The 27,719-nt window shown below is 30.5% G+C and overlaps 4 protein-coding genes and 1 pseudogene across 11 annotated transcripts; 3 read left to right on the top strand and 2 right to left on the bottom strand.

Annotated features, from left to right (window-relative positions):
* Positions 1 to 1,829: 1,829 nt before the first annotated feature.
* Positions 1,830 to 3,726, top strand: LOC108461904 (uncharacterized). 2 transcript variants are annotated; one of them, XM_017761881.2, is made up of 3 exons: positions 1,830 to 2,376; positions 2,459 to 2,577; positions 3,240 to 3,726. In XM_017761881.2, the coding sequence occupies exons 1-3, from the start codon at positions 2,221 to 2,223 to the stop codon at positions 3,517 to 3,519; spliced, it is 555 nt and encodes a 184-aa protein (XP_017617370.1). In that variant the 5' UTR covers positions 1,830 to 2,220; the 3' UTR covers positions 3,520 to 3,726. The 2 variants fall into 2 exon arrangements, with proteins under 2 accessions (XP_017617370.1, XP_017617369.1); XM_017761880.2 differs by having other exon boundaries at positions 1,934 to 2,376; positions 2,456 to 2,577.
* A 2,493-nt stretch (positions 3,727 to 6,219) lies between these two features.
* On the top strand, positions 6,220 to 7,762 carry LOC108461475 (40S ribosomal protein S11-like). The gene is made up of 6 exons (XM_017761329.2): positions 6,220 to 6,372; positions 6,462 to 6,502; positions 6,595 to 6,695; positions 7,042 to 7,186; positions 7,277 to 7,366; positions 7,480 to 7,762. Exons 1-6 carry the CDS (start codon positions 6,361 to 6,363, stop codon positions 7,568 to 7,570), a joined length of 480 nt encoding a protein of 159 aa, XP_017616818.1. The 5' UTR covers positions 6,220 to 6,360; the 3' UTR covers positions 7,571 to 7,762.
* A 340-nt stretch (positions 7,763 to 8,102) lies between these two features.
* Positions 8,103 to 9,577, bottom strand: LOC108461473 (putative glycerol-3-phosphate transporter 5; annotated as a pseudogene).
* Positions 9,578 to 11,416: 1,839 nt separating this feature from the next.
* LOC108464239 (ubiquitin-like domain-containing protein CIP73) lies at positions 11,417 to 19,925 on the bottom strand. 7 transcript variants are annotated; one of them, XM_017764420.2, is made up of 18 exons: positions 19,619 to 19,925; positions 18,545 to 18,715; positions 18,298 to 18,385; positions 16,973 to 17,114; positions 16,662 to 16,779; positions 16,447 to 16,524; positions 15,549 to 15,661; positions 15,382 to 15,438; positions 14,710 to 14,865; positions 14,535 to 14,604; positions 14,298 to 14,440; positions 14,011 to 14,175; positions 13,849 to 13,920; positions 13,638 to 13,767; positions 13,118 to 13,543; positions 12,642 to 13,021; positions 12,474 to 12,539; positions 11,417 to 11,917 (listed from the first exon to the last, which is right to left on the bottom strand). In XM_017764420.2, exons 4-18 carry the CDS (start codon positions 17,090 to 17,092, stop codon positions 11,909 to 11,911), a joined length of 2,103 nt encoding a protein of 700 aa, XP_017619909.1. In that variant the 5' UTR covers positions 17,093 to 17,114; positions 18,298 to 18,385; positions 18,545 to 18,715; positions 19,619 to 19,925; the 3' UTR covers positions 11,417 to 11,908. The 7 variants fall into 7 exon arrangements, with proteins under 7 accessions (XP_017619909.1, XP_017619911.1, XP_017619910.1 ...); XM_017764422.2 differs by having other exon boundaries at positions 18,545 to 18,613; XM_017764421.2 differs by lacking the exon at positions 18,298 to 18,385.
* Positions 19,926 to 23,611: 3,686 nt separating this feature from the next.
* On the top strand, positions 23,612 to 26,142 carry LOC108463519 (probable ubiquitin-like-specific protease 2A). The gene is made up of 7 exons (XM_053024762.1): positions 23,612 to 23,845; positions 24,802 to 24,994; positions 25,099 to 25,266; positions 25,348 to 25,479; positions 25,567 to 25,648; positions 25,726 to 25,836; positions 25,933 to 26,142. The coding sequence occupies exons 1-7, from the start codon at positions 23,782 to 23,784 to the stop codon at positions 25,999 to 26,001; spliced, it is 819 nt and encodes a 272-aa protein (XP_052880722.1). The 5' UTR covers positions 23,612 to 23,781; the 3' UTR covers positions 26,002 to 26,142.
* Positions 26,143 to 27,719: the final 1,577 nt, after the last annotated feature.

Below are 27,719 nucleotides of genomic sequence, written 5' to 3'. Positions count from 1 at the left end.
AAGTTATTTTGATATTAAATAATTCAAAATTTTAATCAAATCAACCCTAAAACTTAAAGTAAATACTAAAATATTAATACCGATAATTTTATGTACCAAAACATATAGTAACAACTTTTATATTAAACCAATAATAATTTTAGGTTACAACTTAAATTAAGTTGGAATGTCCCCTCTTTATCTTTTTTCAGTCACATGAGGGAATTGATGATTGTGGAAATATATGATGCAATGAGTGAGGGATGACACATCTCTTCTCCCTTTTTTGGATTCCTCTTCAATCATGATATTTGGTACATATAGTTGGTGTATAAATAATTATTCAATAAACCCTTACTTTCATTTTAATATACATTTTATATTAGCTAATTATATTGTTAATTAAAGAAATCAATTATGATACATGTGCCTTCATTAAATAAATCATTCAAAAATTATAAAATAAAAATATTTAAAAAATAAAAAATTATTTCAATTGATTTTTTAATTTGGTTTAACCGGTCCATATTGATTTGCGAATCAACTAGTTTGGTGCCTCTTACCGAACCAACACCTCTGCTAGTTTCGATTCGATTGGTCAGTCCGGTTCAAACAACAGTGGCTCTAAGTCTCTATATTTAGTACATTTGAAATTTAGTCCCCTTTTATTTTCAAGAATTTAATCATTCTATTTTTTGGATTTAAAATTCAGCTTTCAAATTATATATAACTGCATAACATTTTAATTGAAAAGTTAATGATATCAACTATTTGAATTAATTATTAATATTATAAGAATACAAGATACCAGTTTATGTTAGAATTTAAAATATAATGATTAAATATTAAATTTAAGCATATTAGGATCAAAACTAAAAATTAGCCAATTTTATAAATAAATAAAAAGAAAAGAAAAGAGTATGGCGGGTGTATATTATGTGTTAGCATAAGGAAGATTATAAAGATTAAATATAAAATTTAAGCATATTAGAAAAAATAAAACTGAAAATTAATCACTTTTATAAAATGAAAAATTGGGATGGTAAGCATGTGTCATGTGTTAAAACGAGGAAGACACTTTAAACCTTTCCTTCACATATAGGTATATAGATTTAGCTTATTATTTTATATTAAAAGCATTATAATGCTGACAGGAGAGTATGGGTTCGAGGCATTCATATTTTATTTTAAACATGTATTATCAAGGGTTTGAAGTATTTCAATTATACTTAATTCACTGAAGTAAGATATGCTATTTTTGGGTGGTATTGATACAATTTATCAAGATGTATATATTCGACTAATACAAACTAATCGATTAAGAATTAACTCGTTTGTTATGGGCGTTGTTGCCAATACAAGCAAGAGTGAAGCTAGAATAATTTTTTAGGGGGTCGAATGAAATTTTAATTTTTTATAATTTATATATTTATAATTTTTAAAGGATTAAATTAAATTTTTATAATTTTAAGGAGGCCAAAGTACAATTTTACCGTTACTAATTTAAATTTTTTTAAAAAAATTAAAAATAATTTTACATTTTAAGGGGGCCGAGGACCCTGCCACCTCCTAGCTTTGCCCCTGAATATAAAAGAATGTGAATTCGAGTGCGTTGAAAAGTATTATTCAGTTTTTTATAGATTGGGGAGAGAATAACTAAAATTTACACCAAAAGGAAAACTAGTGTAAAATATTCCAATAAATTGACTTTTTATAGTAAAAACAAAAATAATTTATAAAACTTAAAAATATTTAACTATCTATTTTTTTTTTGCCATTACTTACCTATTTATTCAATTAAAAACTTTTCAACCATAAATGCATTAAAATTTTTTAGGCATGATCAGCAAAATTCCATTGGGAAGTTGCCATGAAATTTCCTTTTCCCTCCTTAATTTCCTTTACTTTTTTCCCCACTATGTACTTTGCCATTTTTGTTTTCTTCTTCAACCTTTTTGCTTATTTAATTATTATACATTATAATGCATAATATTGGACTTCTTCCAATTTCACAGTAACGTCTCACAAAATTCTTCTTTTTTTTTTTCTTCCATGATTGAGTAAAAGATTTTTGTTTTTTCAAAAATCAATGTTGGGGACCCGCTTCCCACTATACTCCTATCATGTGCCAAACCCAAATTTCTCTAGTTTTTTTATAGATTCAAATTGATCCCCCTTTCTTCTCTACAATCCTTTTTACAGTTTTAAAAGATACCGATCTTAATTTCCTCTTGATTTTCAATGGCGGGTATGCTAGCTGGTGTTGAATGTGCTCGAAGAAGACGGTTCCATCAAAGTGGCGGTTCATCTGATTCGGTTCTTGGGTTCACGAGGAGACCTTCTTTTTGTTTGTATACAAGCAACCATGAATCCCTTCATAGCTCTGTTTTCTCTCAGGTAATTCGGTTTCTTTTTTTTTTCCCAGATTTTTATAGTGATTTTAAACTTTGGGTTTATTTGCGGAAATTAATTGAAGCAGAGGAGGGTAATAATTGAAGGGTATGAAGATGATGATGAGAAGCTTGGTGAAATAGCAAGGGAAGCTAAGGAAAGATTAGATGAAAGGTTGAGATCTCAAAGAAAATCAGAACCCAAAAGGTACTAAAATGGCAAAGACCTGATTGGAATATTGAATACAGCAGCTTGATGTTTTGTTGATTTTCTTAATAGGTGAAATTATGGTTTTGGTCCTTATACTATGCTAAAATATTTTTTATATATTCGAGTACAACTTACGCCCTCACACACACACATACAAGATACAACTACACTACCATACCGGTTAAACCCATCGATGGATTCCACATCTTATGGATAGATGAATACTCTTCATCAATAGATCCAACGTAAAATTTTAAAATTTATTTTTATACTTTAATTCGAAATAAATTAAATTTAAATTTTTATAAGATATTGTTATTGATTTGCAATAGTTTGATTGAAATGTTAATATTATTTTTACTTCAAAACACCCTTTCCAAATTTTAATACAAGAAAAAAAAACAAAATAATATGACAGCCACAAACCTCGAAAAGATTAATCTCTACAATCAAGTGAACTTAGAGAATACCTTAATTTTAAATCAAATATATGATTTTCAACTATTGAATTGGTTTTCGATCGATTTAATTTTTATTTAGTTTTTTATACCCTTAATCAGACTAATCATCAATTCTCAATTCAACTAATTAGTTTGATTTTTATTTAACAAATCACTAGTTTAGGCACTTATTACCCTGTTTTGGGCATTGAAAAACAGGCAACATAGCAAAGAAACTATGAACCACATGCATGGAAAATGTTTGATTCAAGGGGAGTTACATAGAGAAGTGTTTGGATCAAAGAGGAGGTTGGGTTGGATGAAGTTGAGCCGCAAGGCATTGGAGCATGATGAGTGTGTGATTTGCTTGGAAAGGTTCAAGGCTGGTGAGACCCTGGTTCGACCCCCATGTGCCCATCGGTTCCATTCTAGGTGCTTGGTCCCATGGCTAGAGAATAATGGCCATTGCCCTTGTTGTAGGTTGGGAATTTTATCCTAGACTTAAATTATTGGGTCCTTTTCCTCTTTATTTCATATCAATTTTCTTGTTTTATTTGGGTACATTACCAAGAAATTGGTGTGGCTTTAGGGTTGGTAATGTAGCTTACTCATGAATCAAGAGACGATTTGTTTCATATACGTGTGAAATTAAAATTTCCAATTTAAAAATGTTAAATTTTGGGATTAGTTCCCGTGTTTTATGAAAGTTGTAGATTTGGTTTTTGTACTTTAATTTGGTCATTTTTAGTCATTGTATTTTTCAAAATTAAAAATTTCAATTCTCACATTAAACTCATTAAGTTATGCTATTTTCAAAATCTGATGTGCCAAGCACATTATCATATGTGTGATATTATATTAGCTTGCTATTTTCATATATTACTTGCTAAAAATTCAATTAATGAATTAACGACTGTCATTCGCGTTAAAATTGAAATTTTAAAATGAAGAATAAGAACTAAATCTACAGTTGTACACATAGTATAGGGCTATTAATTAAATTTAACCAAGCGTAGTATAGGGACTAAAATTGATTAAATTAAAGTACAATGACTAAATTCAAAATTTTTGCAAAGGATAGGGACTAATAGCAAAAATTAACCATTTTAATTACATACGTGTATATATACGGGTTAATTACATTAAACGTTTTCAAACTATGCACCAATTTCTAGATCGATACTGCTCTGAATGAATATTAAAACTGCATTAAATATCAACTTAGATTTTACGTGTTTAGAAAATGTATTAAGTCATACATGTTTAAAAAGGAACTATGTCAAATACAAACTATAATGTAACACTAAAACTGATCGGTAGGTTGATAAAAAGATACATTAATTTAAGGATTCAATTAGAATGCTTTGAGTTTTAGGGACTAATTTAAAATTTGACCCATAGTTTGAATAAGATTAATGCAATTAACCCTATATATAGAAAATGTAGAGATTTGATGAAGTCAGCTATTTTGAGTTAAAAGTTGAAGTAATGATTTCAAAAGGTTTTAATAAATAATGGATGATAGTTTGACCCTTTTTCTATTGTGTGAAATAAGACAAAATAAAGAAGTTATACCATAACCATTCTAGATAAATTGACCCTTCTTATTTTACTATATTTCCAGATACGTCCATAAATAAAATTACATTAAAATATTTTATTAAATCAAAATTAAAAAATCTATTGATATTTAGTTTGTTACTTAAGTTTAAATTTGATATTCAATTTAATACATAGTTTATTTTTCTCAAAGCACGAGAGTTTATTTTTCTCAAAGCACGATATTAAATTTATTGTTTGACAATTTAAATTTTATTTTATTTTAATATGATGTTACTTAAGTTTGATTTTGATATTCAATTTAGTACATAATTTTTTTTCTCAAAACACGATATTAAATTTATTATTTAACGATTTAAATTTTTTTTTAAAATGGTGTTTTGCCTGAAATTTATCTTTTACTATTAATTAAATGATGTTAGCATTACATGTACTTGTCCAAAACAAAATATTAAATTTTGCCCGCATCTTTTCATATTTAAAATTAATAAAATAACTCAAATTTGTTTAAATTCATTTTAATTTCTAAAGTTTACAAGAAAATGTAGTTTTATAAAAAATTTAACAACAAATTATCTATTATTAAGTGTTTAAACATAGACTTAATATATATTTTTAACATTTGTACTGTAACATTGTATAAATAATTATAAAAAGGAAAAGCTACTCATATATTCTCCCAGCTATAAAAATATATATTTTAAGCATCTAAAAAATAGAATTTAAGCACTTACTGTGCATAGTTCAGTTATTTCGATCATTCCCATTAAAATCACAAACGATAAATTAACGTAATAGTTAAAAAATTAATATAAAATTTAAATTTATTATTATTCTTTTGACAAAATTTACTTATTTTATATATATTTATGTGTATATATATTTGAATTTTTTAGAATTAGAATAAAATTAAAAATATTTGTAAATTTTGAAAGTTAACTTTTATGAACTTAATAGAGAAGTTAAGACACGACTAGTGCCGTGTACATGTCAAATTTGAACTTTGAATATTAGAGCAAACACTTAACTCATTTTTTTATCTGACCTTACTTTTTCTCAAACCAGATTATAAATTTAATATTTTATTCAAATCATCTAAAATATCATATAAATTACCAATTGAGTCTTAGCTCGATTGGCATGGGTATTATTGTCAATGTAGGAAGATGTGAGTTTAAGTATGCTAAAACACATTCCTCCTATTTATGGGTTTAGTAGGGCTATGGGTATTTCTAAGTATTGTGTTAAAAATAGCATTTATGATCAAAACCTATAATAAGATTATTTTTAAAAAAAATGTGAAAATTTCAAGACCTAGAACCTACTAAACCAATTACTAAATATGTTACTTTTCTCTAAAAATTTATTTCTCTCATTCTCTAGTATTAAAATTAATTACCTTTCTCAATACAAATCCTACTTGACATGATCAACGACCGATTTGTATTTCTTTTTAAAAAAATATTGATTTAAAAAGATCCACGAGACTCCACTATAACGAAATCTTCAAATAGATACCACCAATTTTTAAGTAATTTTACGAATCCGGATAATTCAAAAAATAAATATATCTTACATGATGTGATTCTTATTCCTACCCTTTCCTATTGTAGGTTCAGTTTTGGACCTAATATTTTGAAGGCCCAATTCTATAAGCTGATCCCACATAAAAGCCGAACTATTAGATATTAGCTAGGGTTTCTGGTACCAAAAACTCTCTCATTTTATCACTGCCCCTTTGCCAGCAGCCGCGCCACACTCGAGAGAGAGCTCGTCAACCATGGCCGAACAGGTTCGTTCTCTGATCCATTCTCTCCACGCTCTTACTCTCTTCTATTCGCTTCTCATTTTCTGGGTTTTTTTTTCTCTTCTTTTTTGCAGACCGAGAAAGCCTTTTTGAAGCAACCAAAAGTGTTTTTAAGGTAATCTCAAAACTGAAAGACTTGAATGATTTTCATCTTTTTTTTTTAGCATTTTTTCCGATTTGGGTTTGATTGTATGTCGTTTTTTTCAGCTCAAAGAAATCTTCGAAAGGGAAGAGACCTGGAAAGGGAGGGAACCGCTTCTGGAAGAGCATCGGTTTGGGCTTCAAGACTCCTCGTGAAGCTATTGAAGGTTCGTTTTTTTTGTATGTCTATTTATGTATACGTATTTAGATATTGTGGAACTATGGATGTTCAGTTTGTGTAAAAGAAATTTATTGTTTTTTTCTTGCATTTAGTGGCTTAAGCTTAGTAAAGATTGCTTTAAGGTCATGCTAGTTAATACTTGTTGTAATGGATCCTCTATAATTTGCAAGTAAAGAACAGGTGCTTTACTTGATTGACACCAAGAATCTGAAATTGGGAGGGAATGTATTGTATATAATATGTTTCTATGCTTTTACAATTCAGTTGATATTCAAATTATGGCATTGTTGGTTATTTTTTGATGATGATTTTTGTATATTTGTTTAATAAAGGAACCTACATCGACAAGAAATGCCCATTTACCGGCACTGTTTCGATCAGGGGTCGTATCTTAGCTGGCACCTGCCATAGTGCTAAGATGATTAGGACAATCGTTGTTCGACGGAATTACCTTCATTATATCAAGAAATACCAAAGGCATGATGCAGCTCAATTTTCCTGTACTTTCTTAAGTGAATTGTAGTTTTCAAAATCTCTTTTGAAGAAATTTCTTCTTTTCTTTCTCAGGTATGAGAAGAGGCATTCGAACATACCTGCACATATTTCTCCATGCTTCCGTGTGAAGGAAGGGGATCATGTCATTATTGGGCAATGCAGGTTAAATTTCTAAACAGAGATTATATTATCTGTCTCTGAATCTAATCTGTTACCGTTAGGTGTAGTCATTTTTTGGCTGTTTGTAATTTTTGTGTACTGTTTTCTAATTACAGGCCATTGTCAAAAACCGTGAGGTTCAATGTTTTGAAAGTGATTCCCGCTGGATCTTCCGGTGGTGGGAAGAAAGCTTTCACTGGAATGTAAGCTGCGAGTGTTATTCTGTATTTTTGTCTGGGGTCGTAGGAGCCTATGTTTCACTGTTAGATTTCTTTTGTTATTATTTTTCTTTCCATTTACTTCTTATGTTTGGATGCTGACATCTGGAATTTTGAAGATATCACTTGAATATGCTTGAATTTTTGCATTACTAGTATAATCCCATTTTCAGATAATAAATCTATTATTTAATTATGATATTATGGATGAAATATCTGGTTTCTTTAAGCCAAGTCATCACAGTTATCTGCTTTGAAAGCTATAATGGCAGTGATTTGAAGCAGCTACTATTTGCAGTACATAAGGTTTCTTGCTTGCAATATACATGAATACATGACTTGACATGCAATGCAATGATCTTTCACCTAATGGCTGGCCACTTTTTGCATGTTAACTCTCTCCCTTTCCTTATATTTGGGTTTAAGGTTTAGGGTTCTTTCTTAAATAGGACTATGATGTATACATTGCAGGCTAAACTAGATGCATCTAGCTCTAGCATTGGATACCAACAACGTGTGGAAATGATAGTTTTTGTATTAAATAATTTCTTGTACATGAATAAAAAAATTGAAGATCGTGTATATATACACTTTTACACCAACAGTTGATACCTTGAGAAGCTTCATCAATTGGCTCTCACACTGCTGCAACGCACTTTTCTCTCATTTACCATCCTTTTGACCCCGGTTTTTGCAACATGGATCAAGAACAAACTAGCCAAGAATATAGCAACAATGAGCATAAGGACCACACTGTTCCATCTCCTGGTGGATATATACCCGGCCAAAAGGGGTCCAAGAGCTCTGCCAACAGAGACCGTGCCATCTATGATCGCAGTCACTGTGGCTAATGCACGAGAGTTTCCTTTGATCATGTCTTGGGTACCAAGATTGGCGTCAACGGCTGTTGTAAGTAGTAAGGACTGTTCACTAGCAACCAGGAGAGGAACATCAACGTGATGTTTTTAACTACAGATGCACTTCCATAAACCTGGTACAAGACGAGTGCAGGAATCGAAAGTAACCAAAGTAACGAGCACGAGCGTTCATGATATCTGAATAGAAACCAGCCATGACCCTACTGAAGACTCCTCCGATGTCGAATATTGTAGAGATGATCCCAGCAGTTTTTCGGGACAAATGAATTCCCCCAACAGCTACATGTCCAACAAGGATTTGCAATTTAATCAATAACTGTATCATTTTAGCTAATTATTCGAACATCTAAAACTTTCTCGGCCATGTAATAAGGATTACATTAAGTGATAAATAAGTACCTGTCTGCTTTACGTAGAATGGCAACCTAATGTCTAAGCCACCGGCTTGGAGAAGAAGAGGCATAAAGCAAATGGTGCTACACCTGGTAACCTCCGAGCCTCCAAGAACCTGATGGCAGTCGAAGGACCCAGGACAACCGAAACCTCAGACTCGAGCAGCCTTGCTTACTCAGATTCTGCATTCATCTCAATCTCTGTTCGAGGAGCTGTCATTTTACTCCCCAAACCATTAGGATTCACAACTAGGAAGCCAAAACCAAAACCCCAACCACAAGAACCGAAGTTCCAGGCACCAAAACGCACCAACCCCAATCAAATTCCAACAGAGCCAATAATGTTCCCAACAGATGTATGTGAGGCCAAAACCTCTATAATCAACTCTCTCTTCTCTTTCCCGAACCAATTCCCCGCAATAGCAGCCACACAAGGCAAACCTATAGATTGAAAAGCCCCGGAAATAACTTGAACACAGATGAAATAACCTCATCAATGAACATCGAATCAATAGGCTGAGCCGAAAAGCATGGTGAAAGGGCCACTACCCATCATTCCAAACACTAGGAAAAGCCTTAAATCGATCCTATCACCTACATGTCCTGCAAAATGCACCCCTATGGCATAAGATGATAGAAATGGAAGATCAAGTTCCTTAAGCCATTGAACGAAGCCCATCCAACATCGATCGAGCTTGAATTCGATGGAATTGTGGGTTCCAACATAATTGAATTCGAGCTTGATTGTTTGTGACATTTTTATTGGACATTATAGTGAAATGAACCATAATTGATAATGTAAGTACGAACAGGAAATAAAAATAAAAATTGAATTGAGAATTGACGTATAATTTAAGGGTCCATTTATAAATAAAACCTTTTAAAAAAATTATTTGTACTACAAGTAGAGATTTTAGAGATAAAATTTGTACATAGTAAATAAATATAGATTTTTTAATAAAATAACAAATAGATTTGATTTTCTCAAATATAAATACTGAAAGATAATATTTACTATCTTCGAATCAACAATCATGCTAAAAATTAGAATGGATATTTGTAAAATAAATTTTTGACTCAAAACAGTATTTTGTAAATGTAAAATATTATCTAATTATACGATTATTATAAATCTGGTAAAGTATTTATGAAAAACCACCCAATTAAATTGGTGTAATTGATCGTAAGTTTATGTGCTAACATTAGTAATTTAACAGATACTTTAGTAATTAAAACTCCGTAATTATATTCTCCAATTATTATAAGAGGACTGGGAATTAAATGAATTGCACGAGTATTTAACAACCATAACTTTTAATTTGTAAATTTATTTTTATAAAAAAGGTTTAATGCTGAATTTCACTCTCAAACTATGCCTATTTTCTTATTTTGGTACCTAGAACTTTTTTTTATCTCCGGTTCAATCCATTTTTTGTAACGGTGTTAAAAAAAACCTCCGATTGTCACGTGACGTTAATGAAAATATGCCACAAGTATCTTTCAACCAATCACAATGTGCCATGTGACACCTAGGTTTATTTAAAACAAAAATATTGACCCACTAATTGACAAGATGTTAACCAATATTGACCAGCTTTAACTATCCACATGGCACTATTAGAACACGCCATGTCACCCTTCTTTTTATTTTTAATATTATATAGAGTATATTGTTTTAAAATATAAAATATATAAATAATTCAAAAAATTATAAAAGTTTAATTTTTTCTAAAATATAAATATAAATTTAAAATTAAAAATTGTATAAAATTGAAAATTTTATTAACATTTACAAAAAGTATTTACCTTCTACAAAATTGCAAACACAATTAATTTTTCAAAATATATATTCTAGAAAATTTTTCATTAATTTTGTTTTTCAAAAACTCTAAATTCTAAAAATTCAAATCAATATATCTAAATTTTCAAAATATACAAAGTTCATAAAAAGAAAAAATATATAAAGTTTTTGAATTTTAGAAATTTAGATATATATTTTTGAATTTGTGAAATTTAGAGTTTTGAAAAAATAAAATTCATGACAAAATTTCAAATTTTATATAATATTTGATTTTTAAAATTTATATTTATATATTTTAGTTTTTTTATATTCAAAATTTTTAAATTTTTCAAAATCTTTATATCCTGTATATGATTTTTTTATACAATATATTATATATAATATTAAAAGCAAAAAAGATTATGAGACGTGTTCTAAAAGCACCATCTGAACAATCAATAATCAATCAATGCCGGTCAAAATCAATGTTTTATTTTAAATAGAACTACATACCAAGTGACATAATGTTGAAAGATGCCACAAAGCACATTCTTATTCGAACCACATAACCAATTTTCTCAGCGCTACTCCAATAGTATATGTAGCATGCCAAAATAGGATAAGAAGCATAGTTCAAAGGCCAAATTAAGCATTATTAGACAAACCTATTTATGAAGTTATAATTTCTTAATAACTACAAGCTGGTGTTAAGTAATTACACTTTCTTATAAAATGGCTAAACACACTTATAATGTTGTGTAAGACAAATTATCCAATTACACAAATTATTACAATTTTTATAATGTTTAATATTAGAGCTTAAGGAAAGGCCATATTTTGGGGTTTTCACTATAACAGCCAAGAAATATGCTTCATGGTTACATATGGTGATGTACAATGGTTAAGATCAAGAATCTCCCCATACCAACCAATGCCCTGCCTTTTTCACAATTTCTACCTTTAATGACCTTAGATATGAAACTTAAATAAAGATATACTACAAGAATGAAATTTCGGATGTACAAAAATAAGAGTATGGAATCAAAACTCGAAAGCCATTGATGCTTAAATGAAGCTTTAGAAGGTAAAATCCAATTCAAATTCCCTATGGCAATTATGAAAATGTCACTTCTCATTTGCAGTAAAAGAAGAACAAGAAAAAGGAAGGATATACCACATTCAACATAAAAGTCATGCCGCTGTCCACAAGCACTCAAATTCGCAATCACGAACTCCACAACCATGAGAAGATTCATTAAACTGCACCCTTTGATATGTTACTCAGTCTGCAACAAGAAACCATTCATTGGTGTGTGATCAAGAAGCACTAAACATCTGGTATTGCAATGAAGTAGGTTTGGAAACTAATCATTACATTGAACATGCAAGTCCAACTCGACATCCTATGTTTTACACCAAATTGTTTAGTACCATAATTTTAGACTAAGATCACATCTTATGTACACAATTTCAGTACATACTTTGACTACTCAAATGATCAAACTCGACAAATACACTTTTAAATATCGAAGTAAAAGTGTCACCATGCTGTTTCAAATCAGCAACAGATTGAAGCCCCATGTTAACGAAGCCATCTAACGTATTAACATGCAACTATGTATATATATTCAAGGATGACAATCTCCAAGGTTAACAATAAAAAAGTGGATGAATTCATGTTGAAGCAATACACACTATAGAAACAGTCAAGAGAACATTGTTCATCGAGTTACTAGAGGGGCTAATCTAAAAGGTTTTGTCAAACATTTAAGTGAGACATAGGAAAGAGTTAATATGGAATATGATAAACGCCAAAAGAAGAAATAGATTCAGAACCAGTACCTTCTGACGTTTTGAGTTCAATGGGTTTGGTTCAGAGTCGCTAGGTCTAGTCCTAGAGTTCTCAACCTGCAAACAAAGCAGTGTTTAGCATCGTTATCCATTGATCTTAACATTAAAATTTATCCCAATTACTACACTTTCCCTTCATCTATATTTGATCCCAATTACCTGGGAAGAAGTATTTCCTCCTGTAGTAGGCACAGTACTTTGTTGTGATCCTGCATGCTGAGATATATATGGCATGATCTGATGAAGCAAATTAGATAAAAACAACCCTTCATCAGTAATACTTGGCTCAGCTGCTGGACCACTTCTGGATGTTCCTGCTTGCACCGGTACAGAACCAGCAGCTGTTCCTTGTAAACTGGATTCTTCTACACGGAATTCACCACTTGGGAAAAATGCCCTTAGAAACTGAAGAATGCTGCTGGGGATTTGCCTCTCGGAGTCTTGGTTGTTTTGAGTCCTTCCAACTGATGAATCGCTGATATTGACACTGTGTGTATTTGATCGCTCCTGTTGTCTTGAATTAGCATTTGGTAATGAACCTACAACAACAAGAAGCATTTAATAGTCAGCTCCATTCAATAATCAGTCACCCTCCAGTATCTTTAGTATGTTTAAGTGCAGGATTCACATATTACCATCTCTTGTAGACTCGTCCAAACTTTGGTGTTGCGCTGCAGATTCAGGAACAGGGGGCTGCTCAGATTGACCACCAGTTGACAGATGTTCACCAGATGGTTGAGATCCCCGTTCACCATTCAAATGTCCAGGAGTGATGTGCTGGAACCTTCCAACCAATGGGTAATAAAATCCCATGGTATTACCGGAAGAATCTGAAGGTACATGACCCAAAGGAGCAGGTACAGCCGCAACCATAGTCCTAATAGGCACTACCCTAACTCCTGATTCTCCAGCAAAAGATGGAGCATCTGAAACCCTTGAAGTGGTTTGAGTGCTATGGTTCTCATTACCAGAACCCACTGACGGGTTCCTTTGGTCTGATTGCTGTGTGGTGGTATCATTATGTTCATGTCGAATTATATTGGGTGTTGCTGTCGTTGAACCTTTACAGTAAATACACTTCAGTCTTTGGCCAAGAAAGTACTATATATATATATTAAAAAACATAAATACCAAAAATAGCCAGGTATACCATACCTCTTCGTATTTGTATGTCAATACGTCTAGGATAAAGTGCTGCCCCAAGTCCATTAACCAAACCAGATCCAGGCTGTACAGTTCCCATGGGAATGGTGCCTAAGCTAGTTCCTGGTTGAAAAGGCAGAGCCTAAACAGATACCGATAATCAGCTTAAATTAAAATAATTTACATCGAATAAGAATGTTTGGCTAAGCTGTTGAAACATTGCCTGAACCATGAGAGGGTTTGGACCAGAAGGGGATATGAAAACTGCAGGTCCAGCATTAACAACAGCTTCAGACTGCAAAAAGAAAAAAGTTACAGCAACAATAGAGCACAAATGGTGTCAAAAAGAGTTAAATGTTGTGAATTTAGAATGAAATTATCTTACAGGTGTTTGACCTAAGCGTAGCGTCATGGTTGTACGACCAAGCTCAAGTAAAAGTGAGCCTAGGTTATGTAGCAGAACTCCAATTCTCCATGCATTCGACTGAGCGATCATTCGTGCTGATGTGTCGGTTACATTCATTTGATCCTCTAGTTGCCTTGCAAGTTGCTGACAATAGGCAAAACAAAACAAAAAATGAGAACTCAAGGTGATGACTGTAATAGTCCCTTCCAGGCTGACTGTTTACACAGGTAAATTTTAGGAAAGACAGTGAAAAAAGGTGGACAGACTTGTAGACATTCTCCAGCTTGATCAATGAGCATTTGCCTGGTAGATTGTAACACTTCGGCCAAAGATGCAGGTGTTGGAAGACCTTCCCGTATAGTTCCTGAATTTGATGCAGGAATAGAATCTCTATCTCCACTCCTACTCGCTGGCAGTCAAATGCATTGCCAATCATTAATGAACCAGTATTCTTTCAAGCAACCGACAGATAATATAATTACAGTTTTTCAAGGAAAACTAACCAATGCCATCAAATTCATGCTTCATATGGCTAAGATATTGAGACAAAGTAGCCAAAGAATCAGGAATTACCTACAAAAATAGGTTTGCCATAAAATACATTTCATATAACAAATCCACTAGGCACATGCAAAGAAACAAATAAATTGTTACGAATGTAAGGAATTCCAAACTGACAGGAGGTATAGGCCCCAAGGAAACTGCTGCTGGAAGGCCAAAAGCAGCGTGTTCTCTATCAGATTGATTCCTCATGCTAGTTTGTTCAGTTTGACCCTGCGACGATTCTGGTATGCCACTACCAGATGTTCTTTCATGCCTTTGTGAACCCTGTTCCTTTGGTATCCAAAAACCCCGAAGAAGTAAGTTCATATCAATTGAGGCACACATAAAGATAAAGAACACTTGTCAACATTCATCCTGTTAAGCCATGGCCCTAAAACGACCTTTGAAAACAAAAGCACAACAAATGAAGAGCCGGACAAAACTCGCACATGATGGGACAAAGACCCACACATCGCAATGGTACATGGTGGGACACGAACTTGGGTACTCAAGGACCCAGGGCCTTTGCCTTAACCAACAAGCAAAGGCCTCATTGGTTAGTGGATCACTTTTTCAAGCTGTTTATTTCATGCTAATGCAGCTGAAGATATTTTAAACGGTAGAATTTCAAAGTTATTCCCTACACTTTTGGGATTAATTTCTTTAGTTTCCTTGCTTGAAGTAAGAGCTTAGGAAGGTTTTCCTAGAACCTCTCTTGTTTCATTGTTTCTTTTATTTCAGGATTTAATTTGATTGTACCTCAATTTGAGGGGTTTAATTAGTTTCTCTAGTTTTATTAAGACTTACCCGGACATCACTTGCCATATTTGCAAATCCGAACATGCCCAGAACAGCAGAGACAATCTGCTTGGAAGGAAAGAATAAAATTAAAACTAAAAACTCATTGTAAAGCCATATATACTTTCCCTCTATACTAGAAATGTTCTTCATTTCACATCCAGTTAAAAGCTTACCCGACCAATTTCAGGAGGAACTCCATCTCCTTGTTCAGGCATATTGGAAGTTTCTATCACAAAACTTGGGACATGATTACCATGACTGCGGCTTGTACCTGATCCCGGATCATCTGCAGCAAATAGTGCTAAATGTTACTAACTAAATGTTAACTAGCTTTTTCCTCCCATTTTAGCGACATAAGCAATGCACAATAAATTAATATTAAAAACATATATTAACAAAAGGTGTACATAGTACGAACTGATCACAGTTTATGCTGGAGAAAAGGAGAGAGGCATACAAGACAAAAATGCTAACGAAAGAAATTCTTTGTTGAACACATTCTTGTTGCAAATGTAATGACGCATTGTCCCACGATATTTGATTTACAAATGGACTTTGTGGTTAATATTATTGAAAAAAATCTTATTCAAATGGCCAAAAGCTGTTAATTGTCGAATATAGTATTGCAAATTATTCATTATTTAATGCTCTACCATGTATATATATAAGAACAAAAAGTGTGGCGTAGAATTCTTTGTTTTTAAGTGCAAACAAGAGGATGATATAGCATCGCCGTGCCTTCAGGTTTCAAAAAGCAGCAAAGAAAATGATAATATTATTATGATTCTACTTGTTTGATATTTGTCATAACTTTCAATATTATCATTCGTAAGTATCAGGACCCTTAGAGAAGCAATATTTGGAGAGATGGTAAGGCATTGCCTTTTGGCTGAATACTTCATACATGTCGATAAAAATAGCTAGCAAAGGACAAAAAGGCCTTTGCTTTAAATAAAACTGGATAAAGCTCATGCATTTTTTGGGGGCGTAAAAGCCTTGAGCTCATGCAATATTTGTACCAAAAAGGAACAAATAAAAAATGATAATACTAGATCCTCAAGTTAGCAAAACCTGAATGATTAGGTGCGCCGTCAGATGGTGGAACTGGCTGCCTGACCACCATGTGCAAGGTGTGACCATCCTCGACATCTACCTCCAATTAAGAAACTCAGCTCAAATTCTAAATGTGAATAGATAATGATAGAATGGAACAACTTCTTACCTAACAAAATCAATAAAATCTAATAGTTCACAAATAAATATAAATATTAAGAAAAAAAGGATACGGTACGCAGAAAGTAGTTGGTCATCTTTTAGAACTTTTCCCCGACAGATTAATCGCTGTTGCTCTGATAACACACCAGTTACAGAAGCAATCTGTTCTTTTAGTGCAGGCACTGGCATCTGTTATATATTCAGAGAAAAGAAACAACACAGTGAAGCAAGAGTATTAGACAATTCATCGCACGAAATCAAGAACAAATACAGTAGTATAAGCATTAACCAAATGTAAATGGTGAACCGAACCATGGCACAAATAATATAAACACCCCATCAGAACTTGAGTTGGATAATAACAACAGTGACAGTAATTTACCTGTTTATCCACTCTCATAGTATAAGTCTCGGCCAATGTTTTTATTTTTATTTCTATTGTAGTCTCGGAACCTTCAGTTTCGGTATGTATTGGAATTTTATCATCACCAGTCCCGCCCATTTTCCCCTATCCTGACAGATACCTGTAATACAAAAACACTATGAAACTTTTTATAATAAGCAAAAGTAATTATTCTATTTTTGTAAGACTAAGTTTCATCATTACTATGCACGTATTCACTAGAAATAACATAAACAAAACAGATAGCCAATCCTGCTTCACTAAACGAAAGCACCAAAATTTTAAATTCTCTTCGCCATTAGAAAAAAAAAAAGCATAATTAAGGAATCATCAAAACTGAAGAATGTAGACATCAACGAAAATTTCCATCTCTTTTTTATTTCTTCTACATCTCCTCCTCACCTCCAAAAGACAAAGGGTTTTCAATGCACGAACGTTAAGGTTTGTTAGGATTGTAATAAAGGAAGGAGTATTGGGGAACGGTATCCACTCCCTCGTTAGAGAGACATTTTAATGGAACATAATAGATTCTTCAATAAAAGTTCCATTTTGTACAAACAAATTAGCAATCTAATATAAACACTATTAAGAACATGTAAGCAATCTTTTTATTTTCTACTCATTAACCAAACTAACAGCTCTTACACATGAAATGTACAAACAAGAGGGCTACTGTTATGAAAACTTTGATGTTATTTGTCATGGAATGCAAACTTAGATACAATGCAATCTGCCCAGGTGCATAAAAAAGGCAATATAATTAATTTTATGATTCTTTTGGTTCCCATTACCATAAAGAGCAAACAATAACTTTAAGAGATGAATAATGCATCATTTGAAAATGAGAAAACATCTAAAGCTCAATATTGCCCTAGGCACAAGGCACACTATAGGCAAAATGAGCACTCACCTGAGTGAAGGCGCAATATGTATATGTTTTTCATATGCATCTGTGTATATATATGAAATAAGGTTTTATATATGCTTATAGCAATAAACTCTAAAAGATTGAACCAGTTTATCTACTAAGCAATCAAAATTTTATTTCTTTTTTATTGGCCAATACGCATTATTTCCTCATAATCTCATGTCTGTTGTCACACACTTAACATAGAGAAGTATATTATCCTCTCACTAGTAAAGGTACAACTAATGGAAAAAGTCTAAAAAAATAAACATAACTTTAATAAGGAGAGCTTTTCTTGTGCCAATCACCTTATAAAAAAGCACCAATTAAAATATAAAAGAAATCGCGAGAGAGAATCTGCAAATGTTTCTAAAGAGCAGTCTTAATCAGATCATACCAAAGGAACTTAAGTGGACCGAGAACCGAAGATTAATCAAGTTGACAGCTAGAATGAGGAAAGGTTATATTTGGTAAGACAGGAAACCCTGCATAATACATACCGATCTACCATAAATACGTTAAAATAAAGCAGCCCAAAGAAATTGAAAACTAAACCACCTATAAGAAGGAAAACACGAAACTTCATAGCCGTTGTCGTTAGTACTAAAACCAGAAACAAACAAACTTATTACAGAAATACTGACCAAGTGGAATGCTTGGGTATAGTTGCCAATATCCGTTACGATCAGTTCCAGCTCTAATCTCTCTCAACTCTTTACAAGTGTCTAAGATTCAGTATCTTGAGATCGATTTGCCGTCATATAAAGCAGTTCGCATTAACAATAGCATGCAAACATGAAAAGAATTTTGAACTCCTTACAGAAAATAACCATGAACAGTTAGAAATACTCTCTGTCTCGCCAAACACTAACAAACACGTTCACATCCCACTATAATGTTCCTATCCTAAAAATTTAAAAGCACATCCAACAGTAATTATAAAGACCTTGAAAGTAATAAGTTCAAGCAAGATTTATAAACACACACAGAGACACACGTCCAAGCTATTTGTAGCTCATATAACCAAAATCCATTTGCAGATAAAAGAACTAAAGCCCCCCTTTTAACCTGAAAGAGCATTGATACAAAACATAGACCAATGTATTGTTAAAAGCTATGCTGGCTCAGGTTCTTCATTCTTCTTGAAGTACCTATATCTAACACTCGTATCCTACACATGGATATAAAGATATCACCTCCAACAATCCTCCAAATATATTAAAAAGCTTTGAAAAATCTAACCATAGCCATGTCTAATACATACACTCACACTGAGTTTGAGTAACAGATTAAAAATCTTGTGTTCACACAACCAGATGGCAACAAAAATTAATTCATCTTAATAAGAGAAAGGTGACTAAAACCTTGAATAACAGAGTTTATCCCATCAAAGAGCCAGTTCCAAAATATTATCCCTAAGCTTACATACGTGCAACCAAAAAGTTAAATCAAATCACATCAAATTTCCCATTTCCTCATTATCCCAATTTGATCATTCATTCCATAATCAAGCTTAGGGTTTTATAAAATTCCAAAAGCTAAAACAAAAGGACACGACCTTGTTCGATTCTAACCCTCCAAACCAGACTAAAAACCAAAACTTGAAACAACCCAGATTAGAGACCGTAAACAAAAACCAAAACAATGGATCAAAAAGGATTTTTGATCAAACATGGACCCAAATAACATAATTTGAAGTTACCAAAGGTGAATTATACCTTACAGAGGACTGAGGAAGGAGAGAGAGGGTTTTAGGCTCTCGAATGAAAGAGAGAGGCAGAAGAAAACTGAAGGAAGAGAGAGGCAGAAGAAAACTGAAGGAAGAGAGAGATACAGCCAAAGCCAAACTGAGTAGCGAGAGAGAGAGAGAGAGTGACACTGTTATTTTCCTCGTTTTTCCTCCTTAATTTTCAAGGTTCTTTTGTGCATTTATTAAGCTGATGTGTAGTGTTATCTGTCTCTCCTCTTTGTCATTGCCGAGTGGCAAATAAGATTTCTCCACTACCCACTGTTCTATATCGGTTTTTTATACACTACATTTATGGTAGATAGATACATATGTAATATATTTATATTCTCTCTATAATCTCTCTATAATCTATAATCTATCTATAATATTATATAAAAGCATTGTTTTGAAAAACTGAAGAATATGTTTTATTTTCTATTATATTACTAAAATTACATCTAATTTTTTTAAAAGTTAAAAGTTAAATAAAAATTATTTTAACAGAAGTTATTAGGAGTGGACGAAATTAAATTGTAATTTATACTATAGTAAAAGTATAATTTTAAAAGATTAAATCAAAATTTTATCATTTTCAAAAGGTTAAAGTATAATTTTACCTTTATTAATTTAAAATTTAAAATTTTAAAAATTTTAATGGCCAAAATGAAAAAATTAATTTTAGAGGTGCCTTTGGAGATTGTGATAATTACTTATTTAAAAATATTTATAATTTAATTTATAATTACTAGTAAAAATGTTAGTATAATTTTATAATAGAGTTATTAGTTAAATGAAACTTTAAGCATCAAATATAATAAAAAATTATTATAATTATAATTATAATTTTTAATTAAAATTATTTTACATCATATTACTAAAATTAAATTTTAAAAAATTATAATTTAATAGAAATTGTGATAATTATAAATTTAAAAATAATTATAATTTAATAACTCTAAGTAAAATTTTATGGTAATTATAATTTAAATTACAAATCTTAATTAAAATTTTATGTGAAAAAGAAGTTGTGCTGATTTGATTGATGTAAAATAGAGTTATTACTTGAACGAAATTTTAATGATGTTAATTATCATTTAATTAATATAAGCATTAATTATGTTAATTAATTATTATTTTGAATAATGTTACTTTGTATTAATTACATAAAGTAAAATTATGAATTAAAAATTTTCTATTATAATATTTGAATTGATGAGATAATTTATTTTAATTATTTTAATAATTCAAATAATAATAATTATTTCACGATGGTTCTTGTAACTAAAAATACAATAATTATAAATTTAGTTAAATATTAAACACATAAAATCACTTTCAATACATGTGACATTAAAAGCTAATTTATTTAAAAGTGACACAAAAATTAAATTTGAGATTTTATATAAAAGATAAAAATATCCTTAAATTAATATTTATTGCTTTGTTAAAATAATGATCTTTTGGTTATTCATAACTAACTTGAGACGCGATTATTTATCACACGGTTTAATAAATTTTTTATATAATATATAGTATAGATATTAAGTTGTCATGCACTCACTCTAATCCACAGATATAAAAATTTTATGTAAAAAATAAATAAGATTTTTGTTAAAATTATAAAATTGAAATGTTGGGAATCATTATGTACCTATATTTTAGATTTATTCCAAGTTTAAATTTATTAGAATGCATGAAAATATTTAAAAAAACAAAAAATAGTAATATTTATTATTTTATAAAAATGAATTATTTTTCCATTGAATTAATACAATTGACTCATTATTAGGATAATAATAAAATTCAAATAAATTTTAAAGAAAGTTTTAAAATAAAATGGGATTATATACTCGCATTTTCTCTCATTATACATATTGTTTCAAGAGAGTGAACTGCTATGCGCCTTAATCTTCATCACTCTATTTTAACTATTAAAATTGTGATAGTTCAACAACAATAAATTTATAATTTATCATTTATGCCTACCTACAATAATTATTGTATAACATTCTTTGACAATTTGCGATAAATGTTCATTGTGGAGAACGTTGTTAAAAACTTGCTCGAAACTACTCAAGTTAATGATGTAAACTGTCCATTAAAAGAAATAAACTACTATATATTGATGGTTCAAAAATCGTCGCTAGAACAAAATTTTTGTCATGAGTCTAAAAACCCTATACTAACGATCAAAATGAGTATTTCGATAGAAGAACAATAGTTGGTAAATGTAATCTCCATAGCCTTTTATCAACCAAAAACAAGACCGTTGAAATAGTTCCAAAGGCTTATACCAACTTATTGAGTGTCGTTAAAGTAGTATCTGTGGGTAGTATCATTTGTAGAATTTGATTTTGCTAATACCTATACTGGCAGTTATATGCGTCAGTATAGGTATACTATTACAAAATTTAAATTTAATTATAAAAATAAATAATATTAATTTACCTTTTAATATTTTATTAGATTTTGAATAGTGAAATAAGTTAACGAGTTGGGCTAAGCCCACTCAAAAATGAGCTTGAGCTTAAATTTTTTTTGGAATCAAATCGTAATCCAGCTCGTGTATGATTTTAGTGACGAGCATGATGGTATTTATAAAACTTGTTTGATAACAAGTGATTAAAATAGAAGAAATGATTTGAATTTAAAATTAAAATTACTAAAAGGAAAATCATAAATAAAAGATTTAAGAAATCAATATAATTATTGGTCGAAGATAAAATATCAATTTTGATTTGCAAGCTTGATCATCAATGTAAAGTTAACTTCAATAATTTTTAAATAAATTAGTTTTAGTTATCAAGTAAAACAACAAAAATAACTCATAAAAATATAATTTAATTTTTACATAAAAATATTTTAATAATTTCATAATTGAATTGATGTCGATTGAATCATAATATCAACTCAATAAAACATATAAAATAAGTATATATATATATATATTTTATTTATAATGTAACATATTATTTTAAAATCAACAATTAAGTTGACTAGGTCTTAATTTGATTGTTATCGACATCATTGCTAGTACAGTAAGACATGAGTTTACCTCCGATTTAAGGGTTAAAGGTTCTAAACATTATATAAAAAGAACAATTAAACCACCAATAATTTTTTTATTTAAACACAAATATATTTATTTAAAACTAATCATATTGGCCGATTGTGTCTTTAACTTGAATGACATTGACATTGTTGCCAATGCAGGAAGATGTGATTTTGAGTGCGTTAAAGCGCATTATCCTCCTATTTATAGGTTGGGAAAGAGCTATACTTAGTTCTAGATGTTGTATAAAAAAAGAGCAGATATAATCTGAATTTGTCATGAAATTATTAAAAAAAATTGGGGCAATGTGATATTTCAGTAAGCCACAAGTAGACCTGTTCATGAGTCGGGTTACTTGCCTAGGCCCAAAGGTCCCTTGAAATTTTGGAGGGTTTAGGTAAAAATATTAGGCCCAAAAAATAGGTATGGACAAAAATATTAAGCTTGTTTAAAATATGAGTCGGGCTCGGGCTTGATCCAACCCTTTTTTAAGTTTATAATAATATTATATAATTTAGAACACATTTAAAAAAAGAAACATATTTTGAATATATAATACTACTCTAATATTAATACTAAAAATAATGTTAAGATGAATATATGAAAAATTATAAAAATATAGTATAATATAATATAAATATTTTTAAAAAAATTTAAAAATAATAATGACAAACCTAAAATGAGTTTGAGTTAATCTTTTGTAAATATGGGTGGATTTTGAAAAAATTTTAAACTCATATTTTAAGTTGAGCCGAACTTAGATAAATATAAAGTATATTAATATCATGCTTAGACCCGACCCGAACCCGGTCCATGAGCATCTCTAATCACGAGTAAGTATAAAATTTTAACTCGGTCAAATGTTCAGTAAAAGTCAACTTCACTATTTCGTAATTAGCAATAACTTCAAAATAATACAAACTTAATATTAAAATATATATACAAATTCCCAAAATTTGCGGTCTCTATCACTGTCTTCTGCTACTGTGTTCTAGTCTGCTCAATTCCATCTCTTTCAGATTCTGCATATCCTTCCGTTTTGTTTTGTTAGAAGATTTTAATTTTTTTTCCCCAGTTGTGTTTGATAGAAAAATCAGTTAATGGGAAAGAAAAAACAGGTTGATGATTCTATAATACCAATCGACATTGCCCCTTCAGATCCTGGTATTCAAATTTTTTCTTCTTTTTTCCCACTTTTTGTTTCCTTTTGTTTATAGGTTTATCAATTAGAGATCTGTTTAATTGGAGTATTTTCTTTTGAATTTTGAAAAATGAACAATGAATGTGGTTATGAAACTAAATATAAACATTGGAAAAATTATGCAGGAAATATGCATTTTTTAGATGAAAATATGATTATATTAATTTAATTACATTGCAATTCTGCATTTTAATTTCCCTTTTCATTTGTAGCAATTATTCAAATATATCCTTCTAGTTAGCTTTTAATTTTTGTTAATTAGTTGCATATAAATTGCTTAACTGCTGGTTTTTTGTTAATTCATTGTGTACAAATTGTTTAATTGTAAGGTTTAACAATGTTATCTAATTGGATTAAGTTTTATGTTTTCATAAAGTACAAGGACCAAATTCTAGCAAATTAAACCTTTTATATATATAAATATTAAAATTCATAATTAGACCTTATGTATTTTGCTGAATCTGTTATTTTGCTTTTTCTTTTTTAATTTCTAAAGTTGAATTAGGATAAAACTGGATTATTTAAAGAATTAATGACTAAAATATAGTAGGAATGTTTTTTGGAACAAAATTTATGATATGAGTATTATATAAAACAATTTTATTAAAATTGGTTTTGCATTTTACTGAATTGTTTATTTTACTCTATAGTTTATATATTATTATGATCTTAAGAAATGCAAGAAAGAGAATGAAGTAATTTGATTTCTTCAGCTCTTACTTCCATGGCAATGTAGAAGATCAAATTACCCTTTGCCAGCATTTCACTATTTTTTTTTTTATTTTTAATTTTTAGAATGAATTCATCAAAGGCTAAGCTGACTGATAAATAGAAATTTGATCCTAAGTTCACTATGTTCTGGCAGACTATAATCGGTATCCGGTTTCAAAACACCGTTCATGTTGGATTCATGTTGTAGGGTATCTGAGGGCCTCCAGGAAGAAGATAACAAAACAGGAAGCTCAAAGACTAAGAAGCCTTAAATTAACTGCTCCATGTTTTTTAGATAATATTCCATGTCGTGCACGATCAAAGCGACGAGTTACGAGAAAGAAATCAACATCTAAACTAAAAAACAAGCTAGACTCTGGATCATTTGAGTGTTACTTGGAGTAAGCTATATTGTATTCTAGTAATTTTCAGTGTTGTTGTTCTGGTGTGTGTGTGTGTGCATGTGTGCGAGTGTTTTCCTGAATGGGTTTTGGGAGATTTTCAGGACCCTGTGGAGCAGGTTGCCAGCAGATAAGCGGGATTTGTTTACGCGCTTAGATTGTCAATGGTTTGCATGGTATAGGAAAGCATCTTATAGAGAAAAGGTTCTATCTTGGGTTAAGAGGAAAGAGATATTTTCGACGAAATATGTTCTCATTCCGATAGTTTGCTGGTTAGTATTGTCAAATATCACAGTGGTGTTCGGTTTTTCATTAAATTTGATTTCATCATTTGAAAACTGTATTTTCTTTAGGGGTCATTGGAGCCTCTTAATCTTCTGTCATTTCGGTGAAAGTTTGCAATCAAAAACCAGAACACCTTGTATATTGCTGTTGGATTCATTACAGATGTCCGACCCGTTGCGTCTCGAAGCAGATATACGAAGGTATATTTCCTCATTTGCATAACTTGCATTACTAATAGAGTAAAAGAGGTACGTCTCTAATGCTCAATACATATTTCTCACTAGCAGGTTCATGTTCGACATTTATAAAGCCGAAGGCAGGCCCGAGAATAAGCGGATGATTTATCAAGTTCCTCTTTTGGTCCCTAAGGTGATTATAGTACACTTTGCTGATGTTCTTGATCATCCTTTCTTTTTTAATCAATTTGACCCTTGATATCTTTTCAGGTGCCACAACAAAGGAATGGCAAAGAATGTGGGAATTTTGTTCTCTATTTCATAAATTTGTTCGTCAAAAGTGCCCCGGAGAACTTCAACATCAATGACTACCCTTACTTTGTATGTTTCTCCTTCCATTTTAAGAAGGTATATTTATTGAAGTCGGGATTATAAATATGATGATGAGGTACTACTTGTGTCTATTTTACATTGCAGATGAAAAATGACTGGTTCAATGCTGAAGCAGTGGAACGCTTTTGCGAGAGGCTACATTTTGGCATGTAATTTTCATTAGCTTAGTAGTAGTTTTACCATATTGATCTAACATTTTTATATGAACATTTTTGTAGATCAATGCTGAAGCTGGTTGGTTCCCTTTATATATATATTTTTAAATTTTTATAATTTCTTGAAACTTTTTTATAATTTAAGACTTTTTAAGTGTTTTTTCCTGGTTGATGATGACATTGTGACGCTAGTGTATGTCATGTGATAATTTATGATTAGTTGGATACTCTAGTCGATTCTTTTAACTACTAAAGGACTGAACCGGGAAGGTGTAGCGTTAGGGGCTGAACTAGGAATGTCTGATAACATTAGCTCTTTGATCTAATATACAAGAACTAATTTTTCATCTTAAGTAGAAGGGGCAAAATGTAATTTGATACCTAATACAGGGGCTTTTATGATACTTTCACAAAGTAATGTGAAAAGTAGTGTGAAATTTGACTGGGTGTGCAAATATTTAATCTTAAATGCTATCACATGGGATAAAATTTATAATGAATTGAAGATGGAATGGGATGTGAAATACGTGAAATTAAGGGGTTTTGAAGACTATAAAAAAGATGTATTTATAATTATATGAGCTGTGAAAGATGGAAAGGCAAGATAATTTTATTTTAAATCTCTTAAAGTTTTATTTTTGTTATAATTTAGTCCCTTGCACTGTTATTATTCGTAAAATTGGCTCTTACAACATGTTTTTTATTGGGTTAAATCACATTTTGAAGCCTAAATTTGGTAACTTACATTGAGGCTTAAAATTTTTTATTATCTAATTCAGGCCCTGAACTTGGCAATAGTTCACACATTAGGGCTTAAATTTTTTCTCTAAAATCATTAAATTAAATTATTTGTTAAATAATGTTCAGATAATGTTTTATAATTCTTAAAACTATTGAATATATAGTTTTGCATTTTAATTAGGGACAAATTTTAAAATCATACATGGATTTTGGTTCAATGAACAATTATATATGAATTTTGATTTATTGTAATTATACACATGAAACTTTTATTGTGGTTTAAATGTATACGTGAAACTTTAGTTTTGGTTCAATCATACACATTTAAAGAAATAAATACATTAATTTTTTATATATTGGATAAATATAAATTATTTATGTATGCAATATATAAATATAAAATTATGTTATATCAATAATTCTATCAATAATTTGTAAAATTGGATCAAATTAAAATTTTATGTAAAAATTACACATTAAATCAAAGTTAATATATAATTTAAGATTTATTCATTTTAATTGTTGTTTCACTTATTTGTTTTAACAATTTTCTTTTAATAATCAATTTGAATTTTTTTTCATTTCATTCATGAAAATTATAAAAAAGAAAAATATTTAATACATTTTAGCCGATATACAAAATTGATCTGTACATCACATGAGTAAAAAATTAAGATAAATCAAGGACCTCTCACCTATAATGCAGTCAAGAAATCAACTGTTCTCAATAACATTCACTTCCAATGGAGTATACGTCCTATTGGTATAGTACCAATTATTAAGGTTAAAACATTAAAATAATATTTAAACTATTTACTTTTTTTTAAATTTTTCTTTTATTTTTATTTGTAATTAATTTTTTGGGGAAATATTAAATTTATGTTATAATTTAAGAATTTGTTCAAACATAACAAAAGTATATAGAATTTTTGAATAAAATAATAAACTTTAAGTATATATTTATTATTAATTTAG

This window comes from Gossypium arboreum, chromosome 13 (assembly GCF_025698485.1).
Source record: "Gossypium arboreum isolate Shixiya-1 chromosome 13, ASM2569848v2, whole genome shotgun sequence".
Taxonomy (NCBI): Eukaryota; Viridiplantae; Streptophyta; class Magnoliopsida; order Malvales; family Malvaceae; genus Gossypium; species Gossypium arboreum.
This window is presented reverse-complemented; position numbering and strand designations above follow the sequence as displayed.

Excerpts from the sequence above, each read along its gene's own strand:
- LOC108461904 (XM_017761880.2), top strand. The coding sequence starts at position 2,221 with ATGGCGGGTATGCTAGCTGGTGTTGAATGTGCTCGAAGAAGACGGTTC. Across the intron at positions 2,377-2,455 it reads ATAGCTCTGTTTTCTCTCAG|CAGAGGAGGGTAATAATTGA; the intron begins GTAATTCGGTTT and ends AATTAATTGAAG. Across the intron at positions 2,578-3,239 it reads AGAAAATCAGAACCCAAAAG|GCAACATAGCAAAGAAACTA; the intron begins GTACTAAAATGG and ends ATTGAAAAACAG.
- LOC108461475 (XM_017761329.2), top strand. Across the intron at positions 6,503-6,594 it reads CAACCAAAAGTGTTTTTAAG|CTCAAAGAAATCTTCGAAAG; the intron begins GTAATCTCAAAA and ends CGTTTTTTTCAG. Across the intron at positions 7,367-7,479 it reads GTCATTATTGGGCAATGCAG|GCCATTGTCAAAAACCGTGA; the intron begins GTTAAATTTCTA and ends TTCTAATTACAG.
- LOC108464239 (XM_017764420.2), bottom strand. The coding sequence starts at position 17,092 with ATGGGCGGGACTGGTGATGATAAAATTCCAATACATACCGAAACTGAA. Across the intron at positions 15,662-16,446 it reads CGGCGCACCTAATCATTCAG|ATGATCCGGGATCAGGTACA; the intron begins GTTTTGCTAACT and ends TATTTGCTGCAG. Across the intron at positions 13,544-13,637 it reads TGACATACAAATACGAAGAG|GTTCAACGACAGCAACACCC; the intron begins GTATGGTATACC and ends TTTACTGTAAAG.
- LOC108463519 (XM_053024762.1), top strand. The coding sequence starts at position 23,782 with ATGGGAAAGAAAAAACAGGTTGATGATTCTATAATACCAATCGACATT. Across the intron at positions 23,846-24,801 it reads CATTGCCCCTTCAGATCCTG|GGTATCTGAGGGCCTCCAGG; the intron begins GTATTCAAATTT and ends TTCATGTTGTAG. Across the intron at positions 25,649-25,725 it reads TTCCTCTTTTGGTCCCTAAG|GTGCCACAACAAAGGAATGG; the intron begins GTGATTATAGTA and ends ATATCTTTTCAG.